Source organism: Salvia hispanica, chromosome 2 (genome assembly GCF_029641045.1).
Source record: "Salvia hispanica isolate PSC_SH4W2 chromosome 2, Shi_PSC_v1, whole genome shotgun sequence".
NCBI lineage: Eukaryota > Viridiplantae > Streptophyta > Magnoliopsida > Lamiales > Lamiaceae > Salvia > Salvia hispanica.
Window position 1 is genome coordinate 16276117 of NC_142693.1, and position 21911 is coordinate 16298027.

Consider the following 21911-nt stretch of genomic DNA (forward strand, 5'->3'; position numbering starts at 1 on the left):
AGTAAAGTAAGCGAGAAAAAATGTATTGACTTTTACTAAAAATGAAAATGATTCTAAAACTATAGAACGCACCAAAATGTCAAAATAACTCTATGGAACGTAGGGAGTACATTAGTGTATGTTTGCCAAAATCGGATAGAGTTTGGTGGCACCAGACACATCCTACCTTTAAATCAAATCTTAATAATTTCTTGTTTATTAGAGCACCAAACACACACACACAGACTTAATTAAAAATAACAGTATCCTTCCATACATAAATACCTCAATTGAATCGACTCCACTCTCCACACCCTCACCCTCACCCATACCCTCTCCTTAACTCTCCCACCATGACCGATCCCCAGCCCCTCCTCTCCCCGGAAAAGGATTACCACCGCACCCCCTCCCTCGACGACATGATCGAGCACTGCATCGGCGACCTCGGCTGGAAGCACACCCTCCAAGCCTCCCTCGTCTCCTTCACATGGTTCTTCGACGCCCAGCAGACCTTCATCAGCGTCTTCACCGACGCCGAGCCCCAGTGGACCTGCCTCAACAACAACCAATCCTGCGCCGACATCTGTCACCTCCCCTCCTCCGCCTGGGCGTGGGACACGCCCTCCCGCGCCTCCATCATCTCCGACTGGTCCCTCCAGTGCGCCGGCTCGCTCATCAAAGGCCTCCCCGCCGCCTCCTTCTTCTTCGGCTGCCTCATCGGCGGCTTCGCCCTCGCCACCCTCGCCGACTCCTCCCTCGGCCGCAAAAAGATGCTCGTCTACTCCAGCCTCCTAATGTCCCTCACCGGCGTCCTCACCGCCCTCTCCTCCGGCGTCTGGATCTACATCGCCCTCCGATTCCTCAGCGGCTTCGGCCGCGCCACCATCGGCACGTGCGCGCTCGTCCTCTCCACCGAGCTCGTCGGAAAGAAATGGAGGGAAAACATCGGCATCGTCGGATTCATCTGCTTCACGCTAGGGTTTCTCTCCCTCCCGATCATCGCCTTCTTCTCCCGAGATTGCTCGTGGCGGATGATGTATCTCTGGACGTGCGTCCCCTCAGTGCTCTATTCAATCTCACTCGTATTCTTAGTTCCTGAGTCGCCGAGGTGGCTCTTTATCAAGGGGAAGAAGGAGGAATTCGCCGAGACGTTGAGGAGCATGGCTGCTCCGACGAATCGGAGCAGCCTGACGCAGAGCTTCTTCGGCCAGTGCGGGGAGGAGAGAGCAATGGAGGAGGAAAATGACATTTTTTCCGCAGCGAAAATCCTTTTAAGCAAAGGATGGTCGTGCAAGAGGCTCCTGTCGATGATGGTGGTGGGGTTTGGCATCGGGATGATCTACTACGGGATGCCTCTGGGGCTCGGGAATTTATCGGTGAATTTATATCTAAGCGTGACGCTGAATGCGTTATCGGAGTTTCCGGCGTCGCTGTTTACGTTTCTATTTATTGGAAAACTGAACCGGAAGGGGGCGGTGATGGGGCTGTGTGTGATGAGTGGGATATGCAGCGTGTGCTGCGTGATGGTGAGCTGGCAGGGGATGGAGATAGTGCTGGAGCTGCTTTCCTTCTTCTGCGCCTGCACGGCGTTCGACATCGTCTTGATCTACACGATAGAGCTGTTTCCGACGACCGTGAGGAACTCGGCGGTGTCGATGGTGAGGCAGGCGCTGGTGTTCGGGGGGGCGCTGAGCCCGCTGCTGGTGGCGGAGGGGAGGAAGAACGCGTTTCTGTCGTACGGCGTGTTTGGGGTGGCGATCGCGGTGTGTGCCATGTTTGTGGTGTGCTTGCCGGAGACGAGGGGGAGGGCGCTGTGTGACAGCATGGAGGAGGAGGAGCGCCGGTATGACGCCGGTAATAGCGACGGAGTGTATTGTATTTGAGTCATTTATTGCGTATTGATTTTCTCTGGTTTATTTTTTTATTTTACTATTGTGATGAAATATTATGATTATTACGTGACAAGTTAATGTAAAGTTGTAAACACGTTGTTGCACCGTTTCGTCTTGTTACATTTTGGGGTTAGTATTTAATTAAACATTGGGAATTGACGAGAGAGTAATTGATCGAGGATCTCACTTCGATGTCACCTCGATTGCTAAATCCCATTTTAATTAAACTAATAATCCGGGTCAGACGGCCACGAGTAATAATAGTAAATTTTTGTTATTATTTATTGTTTATATTAAAAAATTATTTTATCCGTATCAAGCTACTTACGCCATGAAAGTTACTGAATTGATATTTAAAAGTTTAAGTAAAAGGAAAGTAATACTCCATACTTCTATAAAAAAAAAATAAAGAAAAATAAAATAAATCAAGAGATAAAAGGAAAGTAATACTCCATACTTCTATAAAAAAAAATAAAGAAAGATAAAATAAATCAAGAGATAAAATATAGTTTATGCACAAACCACAAATTGCATGTAGCTTGGAATGATCTGAAATGAAATACCACAAAAAAGCTTGAGATGGAGGAAATATTAGTCTTATTAGGGATTTAGGATACATTAAAAATTTATATTTATTAGTAATTTTAAATAAATTATATACTATACCAATTAATTAGATTAAATTTAATTTTGGTTTATTAATTTTTGAAATGACATAAATTTTACTACTCCCTCCGTCCCAAGATAAGTGACCTACTTCTTTTGGGCACGAGATTTAAGGAATGATATTTAAATAAGTTAAAGTGAAGAGAGTAAAGTATGAGAGCATTCCCAATGGAGGTGGCGAATTCTCGGCGATAAATCGCCGGTTATCGCCGAATTATCGCCGGCCATTGTGGCGAAGTCGGCGATAATTCGGCGATAATGTTGCCGTTGCTTCGCCGAGTGGCGTTCTAACGCCGGATTATCGCCGAGCGATCGCCGGCCACTGTGGCGACGCTCGGCGATAATCGGCGATAATTAAAATTTTTTTTTTTTTTTTTTGAACCCAACGGCTATTTTACATTCCACCCCTATAAATATTTCCTCCACTTCCTCCATTCATCACCCACAATCTTCATTCTCTCCATTTTCAATCTCTTCTCCCAATCTTCAATTTTCATCAAAATTATGAGCTTTTGGAAGAAAAGTTCCCGATCGGGTAAGGATAAGGGTAAGGGGAAAGAGTCGAGTTCACAAATTCCCAACACGGATGAAGCAAACGAGCAGTGGATGCAGTCGTTGTTGGCGATGGGTTCTCCTCCCGGCCAACTTCCATACGGGGGTCCGTCTCCTTTGCAGACTCCTCCGGCGCGGAGACTTTCTCCGTACTTCAACTCTGCCGGCAGAATGCCCTTTCCAGCCGACGATGTGTATCGGCCCCAGTTCGACACCCCCGGATCAACCCCAGGCGACCAAGAATCTCAGGCCGCGACACTGAGCGCGGAGGACTTCGAGGTGGAAGAAACGCCCACCGAGCCGCCTTCTAGGAGCGGGAGGGGGAAGGCGCCGGCGTCGTCGGCTGCGACTGATACGGGTTCCGATGAGAGGCCGAAGCGGGTAAGGACTACTTACACTCTGCAAGAGTCCGAGCTGATAGCCGACTGCTGGGCGGACACGTCACAGGACGCGGAGCGCAGCAACTACCAGACTGAGATCATATTCTGGGAGCGGATTGCCGCGAAGTACAGGAGCCACAAGACTGCCTCAATGAAGGACCATGGCAGCGAGGCGATCCGTCGGCATTGGGAGCGCCTCATGAGGGACTGCGGGCACTTCAACGGTATTTATTCTAACTTGATGACTCACATGACGAGTGGCCAGAACGAGCACATGGTCCGAGATGAGGCCATCCGGATGTATAGTAGCCAGTACTTGTCGACGAAGGGCTTCAAGTATTGGAACATCTACGATAAGCTGAAGGATCTCCCCAAATTCCGGACGGGAATGCACGACGCGCTGCACGGGAAATCGGTGCGCTCGCGACTTAGCGTTTCGGAGAGCGAGGGGAGCGCGGCCCACATCGACTTGAGTGGGGATGGTCCGCACGAGCGCCCGGAGGGAGTGAAGAAGGCGAAGGGGAGGCGGAAGGGGAAGGGCGCAACGTCGGAAGTCGCGTCGGAATCCGTCATCGACTTAGAAAAAGCCACTTATTCGAGCAATGTCGCCAATCTGACCCAGATGTACACGCTGTACTTCACCGGCGGCGGGACCCCTGAAGAAAAGGCGGCCCTCTGGAAATGCATCCAACACCTGCAGAGTACGCTGGGGCTCGATCCCGACGCCCCTCCGGCCCCTCCGTCTTAGATTTTTTTTTTTTAAATCTTTGTTTATTTGCGTTTTTTATTTGTAGTTTTTTTTTTCTCGTTGTATTATATTTTCCAATGATTAATACAACGATGAATTGTTCATTATTAGTCTATTTATTAAATACATTTGTAGGGAAAATTAAATAATATAAAAAATAATGATGTAAAAATGAAATGTTGAGTTAGGGAGAAATAAGGGAGAAATAAGGGAGAAACCAATGTAGCACTTGGCTAAAAACTGGGGATAAATTTTGGTGCTGATGTGGCGCTGATGTGGCAGGAGTTAGGGAGAAATAAGGGAGTTTTTAGGGAACTCCATTGGGAGTGCTCTGAGAGAGAGAAAAGTAGAGGAGAGAAGAGAGAATAAAGTAGGTGGAGAATAAAGTAAGAGAGATGACTTTTTGCTAAAAATGGAAATAGGTCACTTATAGTGGGACACCTCAAAAAGGAATATAAGTTACTTATCTTGGGACGGAGGGAGTAATATATAATTAACAAAGTAAGAGAGAATAATTGAGAGAGAAAGTATACTAGATAAAGTAAGTGAGAGGAAGAGAAAAAACAGTAGAAGTAGTGTTAATGAATTGTTAAATGCACGTCCTAAAATAGAAAATTTAGAGAATTTCTATTCAAAAGAGACGATACATGCAAAATGAAAATAATTTCTACTACCTCCGTCCACTAAAATTTGTCCCACTTTGACTCGGCACGGGTTTTAAAAAATATAATGGAAAGTGAGTTGAAAAAGTTATTAGATTGTGGGTCCTACTTTTATATATTAATTTTATAATAAAATGTGAGAAGGAATGAGTTAGTGGAATATGAGATCTATTATCAAAAATGGCAAAAGTGAAATAAGATAAATTTTGAGGAACGGACGGAAATAGAAAAATGAGATAAATTTGGTGGACGAAGGTAGTATTTCTTAACGAGACAGGAGTTATAGGTAGATAGAGTTGAGTCGGTCTGCACGGTGCACAGGGACCACCTATTTTAAATACTGTTATCAATGGGTGAGAATTGAATATATCAATTTTGTAATGCACTTACATGAATTTAATAGATACTCATATAAGATCAAGATATTTTAATTTAAAATATCTTTAACCTGCAAAACGCGGGAAATTAACAATTGTAAGAAAATTGGAATCAGACTTATATACTAGTTCTAGATTTGGACTTCCAACTTTTCCACGAAACTTGCTATCAATACATATACATGTATAAAAAATTTGATACGTTATCACATATACTACTACAAAAATTAAAAATGTTGTTTTCTCAATGAGGTTTTTGCCAACCTTAACAGTAAACTCCTTTTCTGACTACATCTACCAAAAATCTTCCTATGTTTAGAAAATCTAAAATATACTAACAAATTATTGATTTTTCAATATGAGCAACGATCATCCATATACCTATGCGGCAGAGTTTCAGAGTGTGCACTTTTAAATTAATTTATACGTGTAAGATGCTTGCTATTAATAATACAAGGAAAATGGCCACGTTAATACAATATCTAATAGTATAAAAATCCCTGCTTTTCAGATTTTACTATCTACCTTTTCAAATTTCGATACAATTGTCCTCACCTAAAAACTCTGTTAGTATGGATTTAGTTATATCCCAGTAATTTGAACAGCCAGGTCATCCCTTAATTATAAATTAGAAAATTATAAACAGACAAGAACACACAATCAAACATATATATTTGTTGGTTAGTTAAGTAGGAGTATGTGTTTGTTATTTTTATCAAAAATGTGTTTGTAATTAAGGGTTATTTTTAGATAATCATATACGGAGTACTACATTTGGTAACAAATTAATCTATGTCAAAGCAACAGTGCTTGGATAATTTACGAGATTAATTTTGTAATTTTTCATGGGAAATTATGTTCCCGCCACTCAAAATCTCAAATAGCATAACAAGCATAGGATGTTAATAGGCTAATAGCTAAAGTCTAAAGATGTACTGTAGTAAGAAAATACACGATCAAATAAGAATAAGATAAATGGGATGTTTAGGTGCAAAAATGGCTGGCGATTAATTATTACTATCAATTGTAAAATTCCATTCCGTTTTCTTTATTCAAGTAAATCCCAAATCAGTAATCACTGGCACAAAAAATGGAATTAAATATACCGTACCACCTAATTGCTCAATTATTATATCCGAAAATTAATTACTTATGCATATATGATATATGACTTTCAATAACCAGCAAATTATAGCATTCAATTCTCCTTGAGATGCTAAAAAGATTCTCAATCATCTACAGTAGTACTGAAAATTACATATCCCAAAGTCGGATTCAAAAAATAGATTATCAATTAAGCTGCACTGCGTGGAGTGTGGACATTATTATTTTATGATCGATTGAATTATACTACTCTAATCAAACTTCAACTTCATAATTAAATCGTTAAACAGACACAAATGACCTTGTACTATTTTGGGCCTCGCTGTGGGCTCTTACAGTGTTAACAAGAGCCCATATTTATTATACTCCATTTTGAGATTACCCAACTTTAATTAAACCCACCCACTTAGAACCCTAGATAGTAAATAGTCTTGTTTGGCCTTTTTTATAATGCATACACATGCATCAACTCTACTTTTATATATTACCAAACTCAACTCAAATAATTGCAATGAAGAGCCACTTAGTTGGTGATACGCTTCTTCCCATTCAATAAATCGGGCTTCCCATTCAATAAATCGGGGGTTCGACGTTCGAGTTATATGAAAGTAATGATGGAACCATTACTGTTTACTGATCTTTTTCCCCCAAATGTAACCCAATTTTCGGGCAAAAATTAGCAAACCACAACAAATTAAACGAACAAAAAAAAAAACAAATGTAAAGAAAATAGTAGGAAATTGAGATGTTACCACAAAATTATCTTACCTCTTCCATATGATCATTACAAGTATAAATCAAACCAACAAACAAAAAAGAAAAGAAAAATATATATGTAATAAAAGAACCCTAACCCAATGTCATCATCACTACTACCTCTGTAATTTTTAAAAATATTACAAAGTGTGTGCATAACTATCGTGTGTAGAGCACAAGGCATAAATCTCATCTAGATTTGCAATGCCGTTGAGACATTCCTTGAACCTATCCGAATCCGCCACGTGTTCACCGCCCGATTTCCACTCTATCGGAAAATCTATCTCCGGGAAATCGTTCATCCCCACCGATGGATACCATGATTCATAGAATAAACCTGTGTAATCCTGCACATGTAATTATATGTCAATTTGGATTCAAAAATTAAAATTAAAATTAAAATATTATATATTCATATTATTTCGATTTGGAAAGACATTTTAGTCAGTCAAAAGAAGTCATGGGAAATGGTGAAGGAAAAAAGCGATTTGATTCATCAGTTTTGGAGATATTTTCCACTTTTATATGTTGAGTTAGTTCATAGCCCTTCTACTTTTTCTCACTTTTATAATCGATCAAAGGGATCATTCCTGGGACCATCCATCTATTTATAACGTAACAACAATAATATTATAATAGTAATTATTTTAAAAGTATTATTTACCTGAAAATTGAAATTTGATATGTTTTCAGTGCCATTGCAATAGAATTGATCCATCACGGAGCTATTCACTTCATCCGATCCGATCTGAGCCGTTGAATCTTTGGAGACGACAGCGGCTGGTGTGAGATCGGACGAGGTATTTTGATCCCGGGACGTTTCCGGGGTTGCGCCGTCCTCCCATAAAACTAGCTCCGCGGCTGCTTCATTATTAGTCTTTTGTGACACTATGTTTTTCTTCATCACCCGACATAGTGCATAAGAATCCTATATAAATGTGAAAAACGGCTATAATTAAAGTAATGCACTTTAATTAATCAACTTATTCACATCTATGTGTGACATAATTATGTCACATTAAACTAAAATTTTAATCTAAAATTTAATTATAAAATGTAAATTAAGTCTGGTGTTATCTGATCTAAAATGTGTGTTACTATCATTGTATTCGTATTAATTACCTTGAGAGTTGACGTGGAGAATGTGAGGCGATACTCGTGCATTACCCAATCAGTTCTTACGCCGTGTGGCGCCCTTCCTCTGTAATACACCAATGTCTTCTTCATCCCGACCGCGCGCTTCTGTGAGTGCACAGTCCGGTCTTTCCCGGTCGCCTTCCAGTAGCCCGAGCGCGTTGCGCGATTTGTGCGTGACCCGTTCGGGTACTTCTTGTCCCGTGGGCCGTAGAAGTACCACTCCATGTCCTTACTCGGCAAGAAGGACTTATCTGTAAAATCAAAATTATTTACATTTCTCACAATAAATCAAGAAACTAATATTAATTGATTTGATTAATATATGAACTAGGTGTACTTACCAGGTAAATCCCAGGGCTCGCATTTGTAGAGATCAACCTCGGGGATGACGTCGAGCTCGATTGTCCCGCCGTTGATTTTCCGGTCGAGATAGTAGGCCACGAGCTCCTCGTCCGTTGGATGGAACCGGAATCCGGGGGGGAGTGTCATTGGCCCCATAAGTATTTGTATGTCACAAAAATTTTTTGTAAGTTTTTGGTGAAGGGAAGAGAATATTGTGAAGGGATGAAGATGGAGAAATTGGAGGGTTGGACAACAATGAGATGTATTGTATATATATATGTGTGTATATTTGTATAAGAGAACTATTGAGGATCAAAAGCCACTAAAGTGGTCCTCGTCATCCTATGTCTTTTTTGCATCAACCTTATAGTTTTTTAGTCCCTTTCAAATTTAATATTACTGTTAATTTAATTTTGGGTTCACACTGCAAAAACAAGGCATCAATGTTGCTTGTATGTAGAAACCAATATTAAGTAGTATTATGCATTGATAATTGATTGTTTACTATTTACTAATATTAATTGTAATTTGTAATTTGTGAGAAGAGTTTAGGGTACACAACAAAATGAATTAGAATCACCAAATCAAGATGGAACTCTTTTACTTTTTTTACCTAATGAGATGAATTTTACATAAGATGAGATAAAGTGATCACAAGATGATGATGGATGTATTGGGATGGCTTTACAAGATTCTGGGGGAGTATGATTGGGTGAGGTGTGTGAAAGCAGAGATGGAGAAGAAGAAGCTTTCAGTGCTTTTGTCTGCTCACAAACTAACAAAAATGAGGGGGCCCTCAGAAAGGCTGCATGGGCCACCACCACCTCTTCCTTTTTCTCAGATCACTTGTAATTATCACACCTCCCCTATTCCATCTCTATTATTCTACACTATACTATATTTTAGTGTTGTATTCATACTCACAATTCGTATCTATTACGATTAAACGCGAGAACTCATCTCAAATATCAAGTTTATATAGTCTATAAACATTTTATAAAATCGATGCGAGACAAGTTTACTGGCACTGAAATTCGTAACAGACAGCTAGCTATGCATGGTCTCAAGAATATTTTCTTGTTAATATAGATGATGTAGAAGATGAGATGAGTGTCAAACACATAACAAGAATGTTTAGTTAATACTAGTAGCTTTATTAGTTTAGGCTAGGTGGTGGATCCACACTGTTTTTGGTATCTTCAAGTTTAATCGATATTTCCTTTCCTATTTTGGTAGCTTCAGCTACAAAGGCCCAAAAAATGATACGTTTAATTACTTATAAGTTGCGAATCTCAAGGAGTCGGTTAAATCGGGAAATCAGATCTTCTATTACAATAATTATAGTTTTTATATCTCACTTTTATTTCATATTTAAGTGTACAATATGTTTACTCCCTCCGTTCCATAAAAATTAAGATAAAACTTTTGGGTACGGAGGTTAAGAATTTATATTAAATAAATATGAGAGATGAAAAAAGTAGAAAATATAAGAGAGTAAAGTAAATGATGGAATAAAAAAAAGAGTGATTAGATGTTTTGTCTTTTGTTCAAAGAGGAAATGACTCAATTTTGTTGGGACGAATTAAAAAGGAATACAACTCAAGTTTTTTGGGACGGGGGGAGTACTATATATGTTAGTCAGTGCCGGTCAAATTTAAACAGTATAATTAGGTCATTCCATAGCTGTTTTTAATCTGACTTAAACTAGTTTCATATGTAAGTAAGACACTGCATATCATATAAGAGGAAAATAGTGCATTCCAATTTTGAAAAACCATTAATCTACCCTTTATGAATCAAAACATCCTAAAAATGACTTCTGGCTAATTTTTTTATCTAATGGTTGAGATTTGGTGTCTAGTTGCATTAGGATTTGATATTTATTGATAACTATCATATGTATACATACATACATGTTTGACGAATATACAGATGATGAGTTTGATTGGTGATTGTATTTTAAGTAAAAGCCCTGAATGTTTATAAAACAGGAGTTGCAATACAATTTTATGGTTAACACTTAACTCTAATTTGGCATCATAATTAACACTCTATCATTGGAAGAATATACTCAAATTTTGATCATGTCATTTAACGACAAGTGAAACATGTGCTTGTCATGTTGCACGCTTTTATTGAATTAGAGATATCTATAAATACTATTCACTACTATTTTTTCCACCCAATTATCAGCCTATTTGGTCACTAAATAGCCTACATGAAGGCCCCTCTTGTAATTTTTTTTATTCGAACAAAATATGATCAATTGCATGCTTTCACATATGTATAATTAAAGGGTTACATTGAGTAGTGGCTCTTTTTGCTCTAGGTTTCGTTGTTGTTTGTGTGGAATGTGTTGTTCTAGGTAGCTCGTCGTTAGCTCGTACGTCGTTCTTTAACGGTTGAAGCATGTATGATGCATCGACTCCAAAGATACAAATCAATTTATTTAGGCCATTACATAACAATAGTACTACTACTACTACTATATGAATTAGGAGATGGGGTCCATAGCATGAAGGAGAATTCTCAAAACTTTACAATATCTCAAAGGAGTAAAAAACACTTTGATGATTAAACAGTTGAAGAAATGAGAAAAACTACCTGGCAACCCATCACCCCCTTGCTTTTGAATTTTTCCTGTCCTCCAATCTCTACTTTTCCTTTTATGTTTTAACTTCTTTTAGTTCCCTTTCCTTAAAATATCATTTTCACAACCCCTAAAAGATAGCATACTAACAAACTCTATAATCATTACATTACCCTATCTTTGACTGGTCCCTCTCTTTTCTTTTTCTTTTTCCCCACAGTACTTCCACTCTACCAACATCAAATTGCATGTTATCTCACCCCAACCTAAAATTAATACTAGCATACCATGTTTGAACTTTTGTTTATTAATGATCTCATGTTTTAAACATTCATTACATCCCTACATAAACATTTGTCTAATACTCTTATCATAAGATTAACTAACTTTCCATAATTGGAATGTTTGTGTGCATGGCCTTGTGAATGCAATGTACTAATATAAGTCTGGACTTTCCTTTTTTATCTGGACAAATTTGTGAAGAAATACTAGTACGAGTTAGGAAACGGTCACGAAGTAATAGAAGAACTAACACATTATATCAATTATCGACTGTGTGGTTTGTTAAATTGTGTTTTTCCTTCAATTCGTTGTTGACGAAGGTGGTTGTTGTTGTTTCTCTTTTTGTTTTGTATATTATGCTTATGAATTTTATCTATGGTGTCTCAACAAGTTCATTTTAAAAAAGTTTTTGTGCACCAACTGCTTATAAGATGTTTTAAATACTTGTAAAATATCTTAAGAGTAAATTATCATGAAATTGGATAGTTGAGCCTATAATTAAGTTAGAGATAAATTGCGAGTCAGAGAGAAAATTAATGAGAAATAAACTATTGTAGTATATATGATTGTTTTTCTTTTATGTCTAGGAGCTTATTTTATCAAACATTTCTCAAATAGGTTATGAATTTTTCAAAGAGTAACCTCTCAATCAAAGAAAAACAAACCCAAGTTGCATCAACATGTGAAACTCACTTGCAAAATACTACTACATAACTTTTTATTAACATCTTAGTCATCCCTAATATTGCACTCTTATCGCATGGAGGGAGTAACATCTTATTGTAGCATGCATGAGGCACATAATTAATGATAAAATTAAATTACAAAACAACAAAAACGAAATATGTATAACAAAATATTTAAGTTGAATAAAAATAAAGAATCTAAACTGCTAATAAAGGTGGCCTTTGTCATCAACCGCAATTGGAAGCAAACCAACAAAAACAGTTCTTCCATTTTAAAAAGGGATTAGAGAAATAAATATACTTAAACGGATATTAAATCTCTAATAGTGGTATAATTCGTAACTCAAGTCTTATTCTTTGCCGAAAGCCCCTTTCCTTCATATACTTTGTCCACCGCCCTCCTCCAATTCGTCAGCATCTATGATTAAGTTAAGCATTATTCATTAAAATCAATTTTCCATAACTAATTACAGCTTCCAAAAACTAATTTAAATATTAAAGTGATGTATCTAAAAAGTTGTTAATGAACTAAAAATATATATGTAGTAATCAAAGAAAATAGAGACATAGAAAGCCTTTACATGTCAATGGCATAATTATTCTTGTGTAAAAAGAGAGTCAAGTCTTTAGCACAAAACGCATTCACACTTGATTACGTTGGAATAGCGGTGTTTAGGTGAAGTGGTTGGGCCCAGAAACACGCTTTTAGCCCAATAATTCACGTCTAATTTGAGGCTTTGGAAATGGCCTTGTCGTTCCTTTTTCTCTCGCACAACATTCAAATATTTAAGGAACAATTAATTGTTTTTTTTTGGTCACACAATTAGTACGTATTATCACATGCAATGCCATCTCAATGTATAAAGCGCGGCAAATAGAAAAAATCATTGCTCACATTTTTATTTGCCGCGGTGACGGTCTGAGAAGATCAAAGATAATTGTGTTGTTTTATTTTCCGTTTGTCTCAAATGATTCGGGTGCTACACAATCTTATTTTAGATGTCCTTCACCCGAGTTTCCCCGCTTTAATTGCCATGTAACAATATGTCGATATTGGATTTTCCGCCTACAAATTTGTTGTCAGATGGCTCTTGCTATTTCAGAGATGCATGGGAATATTTTTTTAGTGTGAAGACTGCAAATATGATTATGAAAAAGTATAGAAACTAAGTGTTGCACTGTTGCTAGCGAGAAATAAAAATGGACATATGTTCGGATGTTCCAAAGAAGATGCCTTAGTTTTATATTTCATTTGAATATGGTGCAATTTGATTTATTTTCAATTAATGTGGGATACCTTTTTAAAAGTTTGTAATAATTAGACAATCAATATTGGAATGAAGCAATAATTTTATTTTATTTTTTTTGGAATCAAGCATTAAGTATCAAACAAGAATTTGTTTCTCTCCCGTTTGATTACTTTATACAATTATTTTATTGAAATATGTGTGTGAAAAAATCTAAAAATATGGACATGGATATAATGGGCTTTTAGTTTGGGCCATGTATCAAAGTGGGCTGCTAGCATGAAGTTTCTATATCCAAACAATGCTCTCCCACTGCAGAGTGCAGAATCGAGCAATCTAGAATAATGTCGTTTCTGTGGGAGAAGAGCCAGACATGGAGATGGCTGGTGACCAAGACCAGGGATTCCAAGCCCTTCTTTCTCACCTTCGCCACCGTCTGCGGCGTCATTCCCGGTATTATTGGCTACTGCGTCATGCAGGTCACTAGCTCCAGCAACCCCGAGCTCGAAGCCAAGCTCCGCCAATCCGCCCGTCCCGAATTAACGGTAATTCACATCCGATTCTCTTCCAATTTCTCTTCCGCCGTGAAATCTGTGTTTCATATTTTTGGAATTGGCGATATTGAACTGATATGTATTAATCGAGAGCCGTGCGATGGCTACTGATGTAGGATTCGATACCTGATCGCTGGAATGTTTAAGGTAAAGGTTTATTTCCGGATAGGTAGAGTGTGTTTCAGTGAGATTAGGGTTAGGGTTATTGTGAAATGGACTATTCTAATGATTTTAGGGTTGTTTACTAATCCGAATCTACCTTAATAAATAGAATTAGTATAGGTTAAACTATTGTTTCTATAACTTACTTGAATAATGTGCGATGAAGATAAAAAACCTACTCAGTAGTGTATACTGTCATTTCTGAAGAATAATGCCTCGTTTGTGTGTTGATATCTATAATCTATTTAAATGATGTTTATGGAGAAAGATAACCATTTAGAAAAAGATAAAAATTGAGCAAAAAAAATGACTTCATATGAGGTGATTCTTGGTTTTGGAATTTGGATACTCTTATAGTAGCATATTAGAATGTTGCTGGCTGTTGTCAAACTTCTACTTTTGTTGATTGTTAATCAAAACAGTTCGTTCTATATGTTTGGATGTACAAAATCTTGGACAACCAAATCAAACCTATCTGAAAAAACAAAGAATCATTGTGTGTAGATCTAATGGGTTAGTTTTGGTAGGTCGGGATTAAGTTAAACACGTCCAATACCATTTGTTTCACCCACTTTAAGTATAGTTTGGGTTCATTTGGGCATTTTCCGTACAAACCAAAACCGTATGCATCAAGTATATATTGACATCTTTTTACATCCTATAGCTTCTAAAATAATACATTGGCATGATGATCTGGAGAGTTGAGATCAGTGCATCAATATTATTTTTATCTGTTCTCCTTGTTTCTTATATTATCTTCAGCGCTTAGGGCAGCGGGTCTGTTTTCTCGAATAAAACATACTCTGTATCAGGTCACAAAGAAGAGATGTATAACAATCTATATGGATAGGATTGGAGATGGGATCTATTGTTTACATTAATTCCTTAATCATCTAGCTTCTGTTGCATATTTTGCATGACAATTACATATTTTGCATTTTCCATTTATAGATGCCCTAGATGTTGTCTACTACTCTACCCACATCAAGATCATTATCAATATTACATTATGTTAGAGTAGAATGAAAATTTGATGTTGTTGTGATGGTCAGATGATGGGTAAAGTTAATCAAGAGAGACTAGCAGAGTACCTGGGGGAACTGAAGAGGAAAGAAAATACAAATGACAGATATGTTGCTGCTTTAAGAGGAGAGACACTGACTAGAAAGCCATATGTGAGAATTCAACCAGTCCCAAACCCAAATAATACTGTGGTCGAGGAGGAAAAGAAGTAAGCGTCAAGACAAGATTTGGTCCTCCTATGATAAAGGCATAGTAACTGGTGGCTAGTCGTTTGTGTTTGTTTTGGATTTCAACATGATCAAGTTGAATTTATCTTAAGGAATATTGGTTATTTGCTTGTTTTCTTAAAGAATACAAAGTGCATTTGTGCGACTGAAATGATGTATTGCGACGCAGTCACTTTAGTGAATGTATTTTGAAAGTATATTTGAACAAAAACATTAGAGAATGGTTTTATTTGAAATACTAGTCCTACCACATTGTTTCGTTCAGCTCAGGGAACGAGGGTCATGGTACCTGACTACCTGTTGTCATCACCCTTGAGCTCGATTGCAAAATGCATTGATTTTACTCTGGTGAAAAGTTAAAAAAATATCAAGATAAATTACTTGCAGTCCTGAGATTTACATCATTGCAGGATACAACCTTGTACATTAAAAAAACATACCATGATTCATATATACATTCACGCCTCACAACATATATACACTACTGGACTTCCGATTTAGCTGTTAGGAGCAGATCGGCTGATTAACGCTACTGCAATCACGCACAACATTGATGACACACCATACAAAATGAAAGCAAAGCTGAAAACAAATTCTTCCATGCCATATATGTGCTTCTGCAGAAACTGGATATTTCAAGAATACAGCCTGAGTCGACTTGTGATGCGCTTCCGGCAAATGGGACATTCTGACAATCTTGAGCTGCATTCGCTGCAAGTCTGGAATCAAACAGTGATTGCCTGAGATTATTGTACTAATTCAGCTATGAGATACTTCTACTATTTAGATTGTACCAGGTGTCCGCAGCTGAAGGCCATGTTCTTTGCATTGGTTAAGCAAACGGGGCAAACCTTCAATCAAAGATCATGTCAAACAACACTAGTATACCACTTCTCTTTCTCTGTTAACACTAAATTATTTAGAAGCTAATGTTGGACTGGAAAAGCAGATTGAACATCGGAATATATTGAACTGGACATGTATGGCTTCACGAACAGTCCTTACCTGAGTTTGGTCATCTTGCGCAGAAGCTGAATTGTTGCTGAACTGTCGTGATAATCCACTGTGGCTATGTGATGCTTGTGGTGTGTATGGCACCGGTGGAGGCCTAGGAACTATTTTCTTAGCTTTTCCAGTTACTCGTCTTTGTTCCAATTTGCAAGTTGAGAGAGAGATGTATTAACAAAAAAGTTAAATTATATATAAGCTCTGTGATAAGATACACGCGGCTCGTCACTATCTTCCGAGGCATATGGTTTTGTTTTTGTTTTCTTTTAATGAAAAATTATGATGGTTAGGCTTGGTTCATCGGCTAATGGAACTAAGAAGGCTCAATATGCATAGACAATTGCTTTAGAAGGCAATACTCAATTCATATGGAGATAAAATCAGTGCACACTTGTAACAGAGAGAAGGCATACCCTAATAAACCGAATTCACGGGCTGCTTTATATTGGACAGGAATTTCCATCAATGCGGCAAGAGCGAAAGCTGTCTCTTTTTCAGCAGATGATGTGGACTTTGACATTATCTCAGTAAAATTAACAAACTGAAAATTTGGGATACAACAAAAACTATTACTAACAACTGGTTGGTTATAGTATGAGACTATGAGGTTTATATGATGCTCAAAAAGAGTAATACCTGAAAATTATCAAAATCACGATCAGGAATTTTGTCATCAAATTTCTTCATATCATCCCATGGTCCATCGCCAACACCAATAAGAACAATTGAGAGAGGATAGAGACTGATAACAAAAAAAAAATTGTCATGTACTATATATTAGTTTTTTTGTTCGATGTGTTTGTAACGTGAATAGATAACTACATAAGGTCCCTTGTAAATTATCGTGGGGGCATATTCTAGATTGGCAATCTGTCCAGGAAAAAACTGTCTATAATTCCATCTATTTATTCTGAATTGTGCAAACACAAATGGACATGGAGAGTAGCTAGTTTAGCTAAAGCTCAGTAGACTTTTTCTTCAGGATGCCATATAAGCATGATATAATTCAAATAAACTGCCATTTCGGAGAATATCCTCCATCATAACCTTGAAGCCCATCCTGAAAATCTTAAGTGGTCGAAACACTAATATTCCAATCTTTCATATAGTCAGTAAAATATTGAAGGAAAAAGAAAAGAAGACACGTTGTATATACTCAAACAATCAAAACAACTCATTTGAAGAAAAAGTATCATATGAATCCGTGTATATAATTAATGTCAGAAGTCATTAAGTAGCTAGAATTTCAAGTTCTTATACTCATAATCAAGAAGGCTTGTTCAGCACTCAAACACAACAATTTTTCATTTTCTTTTTTCAAATAGGAAACACACGGTTAGAAATTTAAGCTGGTAATCTCAAGGGGGAAAGGGTGTTCTGGTTCACTTTTAAGATTTTTCTCTGTCAGCCAGTCAAGTAGTCAAGCTAAAAAAAATTCTTCGACACTTTTTAAGTTTTTTGGGTATGAGTAGGTGGCAATCCCATCATATGCTCAGCAAGAGTTCTTAATTGTATAATTAGCAGAACAGATATTCATTGAAAATTGGATTACATGAAACAAAAAAATTTACCTTGCATTCACTAAGGAGTTTATGGTTCTCTCTTCTTGTGGGCTGAGTTCATTATCTGATGTATTGACACTTCTGGTAACCTTCGTCAGATTAGGTAGTTCATTAATGAAGCGAGTTAATGTAAAAAGACATATGACTATTTCCTTATTCCAACCCCCCCCCCCCCCCCCTCCATGCTTTTTTGTGCATACCTGCCCATCAGCAATTATCACTAAAACATGGTATTGTCCACCACTTTTCTCCACTATATCTACTGCAGCATCCACAACGGGTCCATAAGATGTTGGCCCTTTAAGAACACAGAAAGAGAGGGAGAATTTCAGATATATATATGATTTATAGACGCGTGTAACCGATAGCTCCCTGTTATGGACAACTTGAAGATTGTATGTACTTGGAACAACCCTATGACCTTGAACGAACAGTCATTAGGTAACAACTAGTAAAGAAGCTTACCAGATAATCGTAACTTTGGAACTATTCTTCTGTAGCAGGCCATAACTTCTTCAAACCCATGGCAAGAAGAGTGATCACTGTGAAAGCTAAATACTTCCTGATCATGTGTGGTTGCTACATGAAAAAAGGAAGTGCAGAACTGAGTTGGTTGCACGACCAGATAGGACGATGCTAGGGAGGGTCCATTACCAGCTTTAAAGTAGCTACTGGAAAGAAATCAGCAATGATAAACTTAAATAACAACGATGATGTGAAAAACTAACCATCACCAAACCCGAAACAAGGAATTAAATTGTCTTCATCAAACGGGGCCAAAGTTTTCCCAATGATTGATATAGCCTTTTCATATGGATTTGGCGTGTCACCGATGGCATGCAGGCTACGGTTATTGAATGAGACTTTGCCTTCAGATATAAGATAACGACATTAGCTACCAATATACAAGTTCATACAAGATAAACACCTGAAAATAAATGAATTTTTAGGCTTTTAGTCAGACTCTTCAATGTAAGATAATGATACAAAGATTAACTACATAAGCTTGTTCCTAAGCAGCTGCTTGTTAAAAGAATATTATATCAAAAGTATTTCTTTATATAAGATCAGTTACTCTCAGTTGCCCCATCATATACTTGCTAATTACCTGTCCATTCATTGCTTTTCGTAAAATCAATCCCGAGAATTAGATTTGATGATTCCAGTCCAGCTTCTCTTAATGCCAATGTGACCTGCAGATAACGACCGTGGTTACAAAACTGAGGTTTGGCTACAAACATAGGTGGGATATGACCATCTTAATGTAGAAATGGGTATCTGGGTGCGAAAGTAAAATGCTCTGACTTTTATATAATCATATATTCATATCCATAGATTTATAAAGAAAGAAAAGACGCCCAAATGCTTCGTTGGGATTTTCATTGCCTCGACATACTAAAACGTACATGCACTGGGATAAAAACCAGTTTGTCCTCGAGGCCATTGCAAATATTTACACTTCACCATCTCACCTCTTTGTTTAATTTTTGCACTTATTTACTATCTCAAATACATTAGAAGATATTTACATCTTACCAATTGGGATGTCTCACTGTCACTGGCAGACATTCAGCTATAGATACTATCACTTGTGTAGCACATGATGGCATATCAACAATTCATTGATAGCTAGAGTATTTCTTATTCAAATTTTCTACCTTTTTTTATCAACAATTCATGATGGAAAAATCCACACGATATAACTGCAAAATTATCTTTGCAAATCTATTTATGTTTTCTCTATATCAAAGAAAAATACACCATTATTCATTAGTAGAATTAATGGTATTTGATTATTTACTTTTACAACTTATATTTACTAATTGCTAGCTGTATATACAATTTTAAACAAATTGAAGGAAGAAAATAAAATATTGACTTCGTGATATAGAAAACAGTTGCCGCAAGCATATCCAGAAAGCTATGTATATGTGCAACATAGACATTAGACACTGTATAAACAAGAAGGAAAGTATGAAACAAGTGATTAATTAAGATTATCCTTTCAAGTTTAAGAATTGACTGGAGTTGACTTGGTCACTGCATGTACCCTGGTGTGGTCATATTCAAGTTGCAATGTGCGGTGCAGGGACCAACTAGATATTTAATAAGTCGAGACCACAGAAACAGGCAACTTTGACAGAGACATATGTAGACGACCTTGACTTATCGTTGCAACTTCCAACACAAATATTAGTAGCAGCATAACACTGATAATAAGCCAAATTTTCAAATACTAACTGTGAGGCGTTCTAATTTAACCAAACATGAAAGTAATTAATAGTAAAAAAATAAAATTGAATGAAAATATCGCAGTACCTGGTCGAAGGAGGAGAAATTATCGGGAATAAAACTGTACTTTTTCTTCTTCTCGCCGGAGCTCATGCCGCCCTTGGTTTCCTTCGAATTTCTGTCCGGCAACGGATTGTCGGCAAACGAAGATGAGCGCGATCTCCTGCGAGAAATCGAGCGCGAGCGCGAGCGCGAGCGCGTCCTTAAAACGGCGGGGCCACAGGAGCTGACGCTGCGGCTGACAGTGCGCTTACGAGACCGGAACAACAGATTCCCCATGGCATCTTCTTCTTCGGTGAGAGAGGTTATAAATTGCGTGAAGTTAGGCAGGCTGCAATTGCGAGGAAACTACCTCAGATTCTGATGCTGGTATAGAATTGATTATATGTTGTTGCTTTGAGAGTGTGGGGTGATGCAGGGGAAAGGAAAAAGATAGCGTATTGTGGAGAAGATTGAAAGGAATCGATTCTTTCCCTGCTCATAACGCCCAGAATTTGGAAAGACTGTATATTATACTCCACTGATATTGAGTATTAATAAATGACTTCTCTTTTGTACAAATTTTTGTACTCCATGAATTTAAGATTATAACTAACTTCATTAATTTTACACGTCAAGATATCAGCTACTCCCTCCCTACCGCAATAAGAGTTTTATTTTGTCATTTTTGTTTGAGAGTCATATTTCACTTTTACAAGTAGGCTCCACATTCTACCAATTTATTCCACTTATATTTTACTTATTTTTTATTTAATATTTTCTCTATATATACAACTCGTTGCACTTCATTTTATTTTATTGAAGTATGTTAGAACTTTCTCCGTTTTTTCTCCAATTTTTTATTCCGTATTTGTTAGTAGTATTTGATAAATGGGAGGGCTAGGCTGAGCTGTGGAAAGGCTATGACCTTGGCTAGGCGTAAGACTGACTGTGATAATGTGGCATGAGGCATTTTAGACTAGGTTGTGGTTATGCTCTTCCTATTGCTATTACTCTTAGTCGTCGATCACCACCATGACAGTATGAACTATACAACATTTTAGCTATGTCTCATAATTTTAATTAGTACTTCATCTATCCCAGTTAAGATGACTCATTTCTTTTTCACACTTATTTTAAAAATTAACGATAAATAGTTAAGGTAGAGAGAAATTAAAGTAAAAGAGATAATAAAGTAAAATAGACTTTACTTGGCTCTCTTCAGTATTATTCTCTCTTTTATTTTACTTTCTCTCCAATTTAACTATTTATTTCTCCTTCCGTCCCATTTTAGGAGTCCCGATCATTTTTCTGCACTTATTTTATAAAAATGATATAATAAATAATTAAAGTGGAAAATTGATAAAGTAAGAGAGAAAATAATGTTAGGAAGACTCCTAAAATAATTATTAACTATTAAAATGAAACAAAAAAAGTATAATTTTTCTAATATGCATAGCAGAAATAATGGATCACCTTAACTGAGACATTATTCAGTTTAAGTATTATAAATGCACTAGACACTGATCAATCTCACCTCAATCACGACCAATAAACAACAAATTAAAAATCATTACTATGTTTTGCTTTTGATGAAACTTCAAGACCTATTAATTGGTAATGCAATTGCTCTTTCCTATATTTGAAATATTTTGATTTATATCAATACAATTGAATAAGATGGATATAAAAAACATATGCAAT

The 21911-nt window shown here is 37.2% G+C and overlaps 4 protein-coding genes across 5 annotated transcripts; 2 read left to right on the plus strand and 2 right to left on the minus strand.

Moving 5' to 3' along the window:
* Positions 1–251: 251 nt before the first annotated feature.
* LOC125201513 (organic cation/carnitine transporter 3-like) lies at positions 252–1978 on the plus strand. Its single transcript, XM_048099666.2, has one exon. It carries the CDS (start codon positions 333–335, stop codon positions 1860–1862), a length of 1530 nt encoding a protein of 509 aa, XP_047955623.1. The 5' UTR covers positions 252–332; the 3' UTR covers positions 1863–1978.
* Positions 1979–7174: 5196 nt separating this feature from the next.
* Positions 7175–8824, minus strand: NAC020 (NAC domain containing protein 20). The gene is made up of 4 exons (XM_048100812.2): positions 8595–8824; positions 8239–8504; positions 7781–8044; positions 7175–7463 (listed from the first exon to the last, which is right to left on the minus strand). The coding sequence occupies exons 1-4, from the start codon at positions 8749–8751 to the stop codon at positions 7257–7259; spliced, it is 894 nt and encodes a 297-aa protein (XP_047956769.1). The 5' UTR covers positions 8752–8824; the 3' UTR covers positions 7175–7256.
* Positions 8825–13708: 4884 nt separating this feature from the next.
* LOC125217579 (centrosomal protein) lies at positions 13709–15602 on the plus strand. Its single transcript, XM_048119100.1, has 2 exons — positions 13709–13945; positions 15169–15602. The coding sequence occupies exons 1-2, from the start codon at positions 13745–13747 to the stop codon at positions 15349–15351; spliced, it is 384 nt and encodes a 127-aa protein (XP_047975057.1). The 5' UTR covers positions 13709–13744; the 3' UTR covers positions 15352–15602.
* Positions 15566–20780, minus strand: RGLG4 (Ca(2)-dependent phospholipid-binding protein (Copine) family). 2 transcript variants are annotated; one of them, XR_016135220.1, is made up of 12 exons: positions 20256–20780; positions 19045–19129; positions 18665–18805; positions 18402–18515; positions 18137–18234; positions 17946–18025; positions 17011–17116; positions 16788–16915; positions 16372–16510; positions 16161–16217; positions 15807–16085; positions 15566–15711 (listed from the first exon to the last, which is right to left on the minus strand). XR_016135220.1 is itself a non-coding variant. In XM_048119090.2 (11 exons), exons 1-11 carry the CDS (start codon positions 20505–20507, stop codon positions 16002–16004), a joined length of 1284 nt encoding a protein of 427 aa, XP_047975047.1. In that variant the 5' UTR covers positions 20508–20780; the 3' UTR covers positions 15723–16001. The 2 variants fall into 2 exon arrangements, 1 of the variants encoding a protein (XP_047975047.1); XM_048119090.2 differs by lacking the exon at positions 15566–15711 and having other exon boundaries at positions 15723–16085.
* Positions 20781–21911: the final 1131 nt, after the last annotated feature.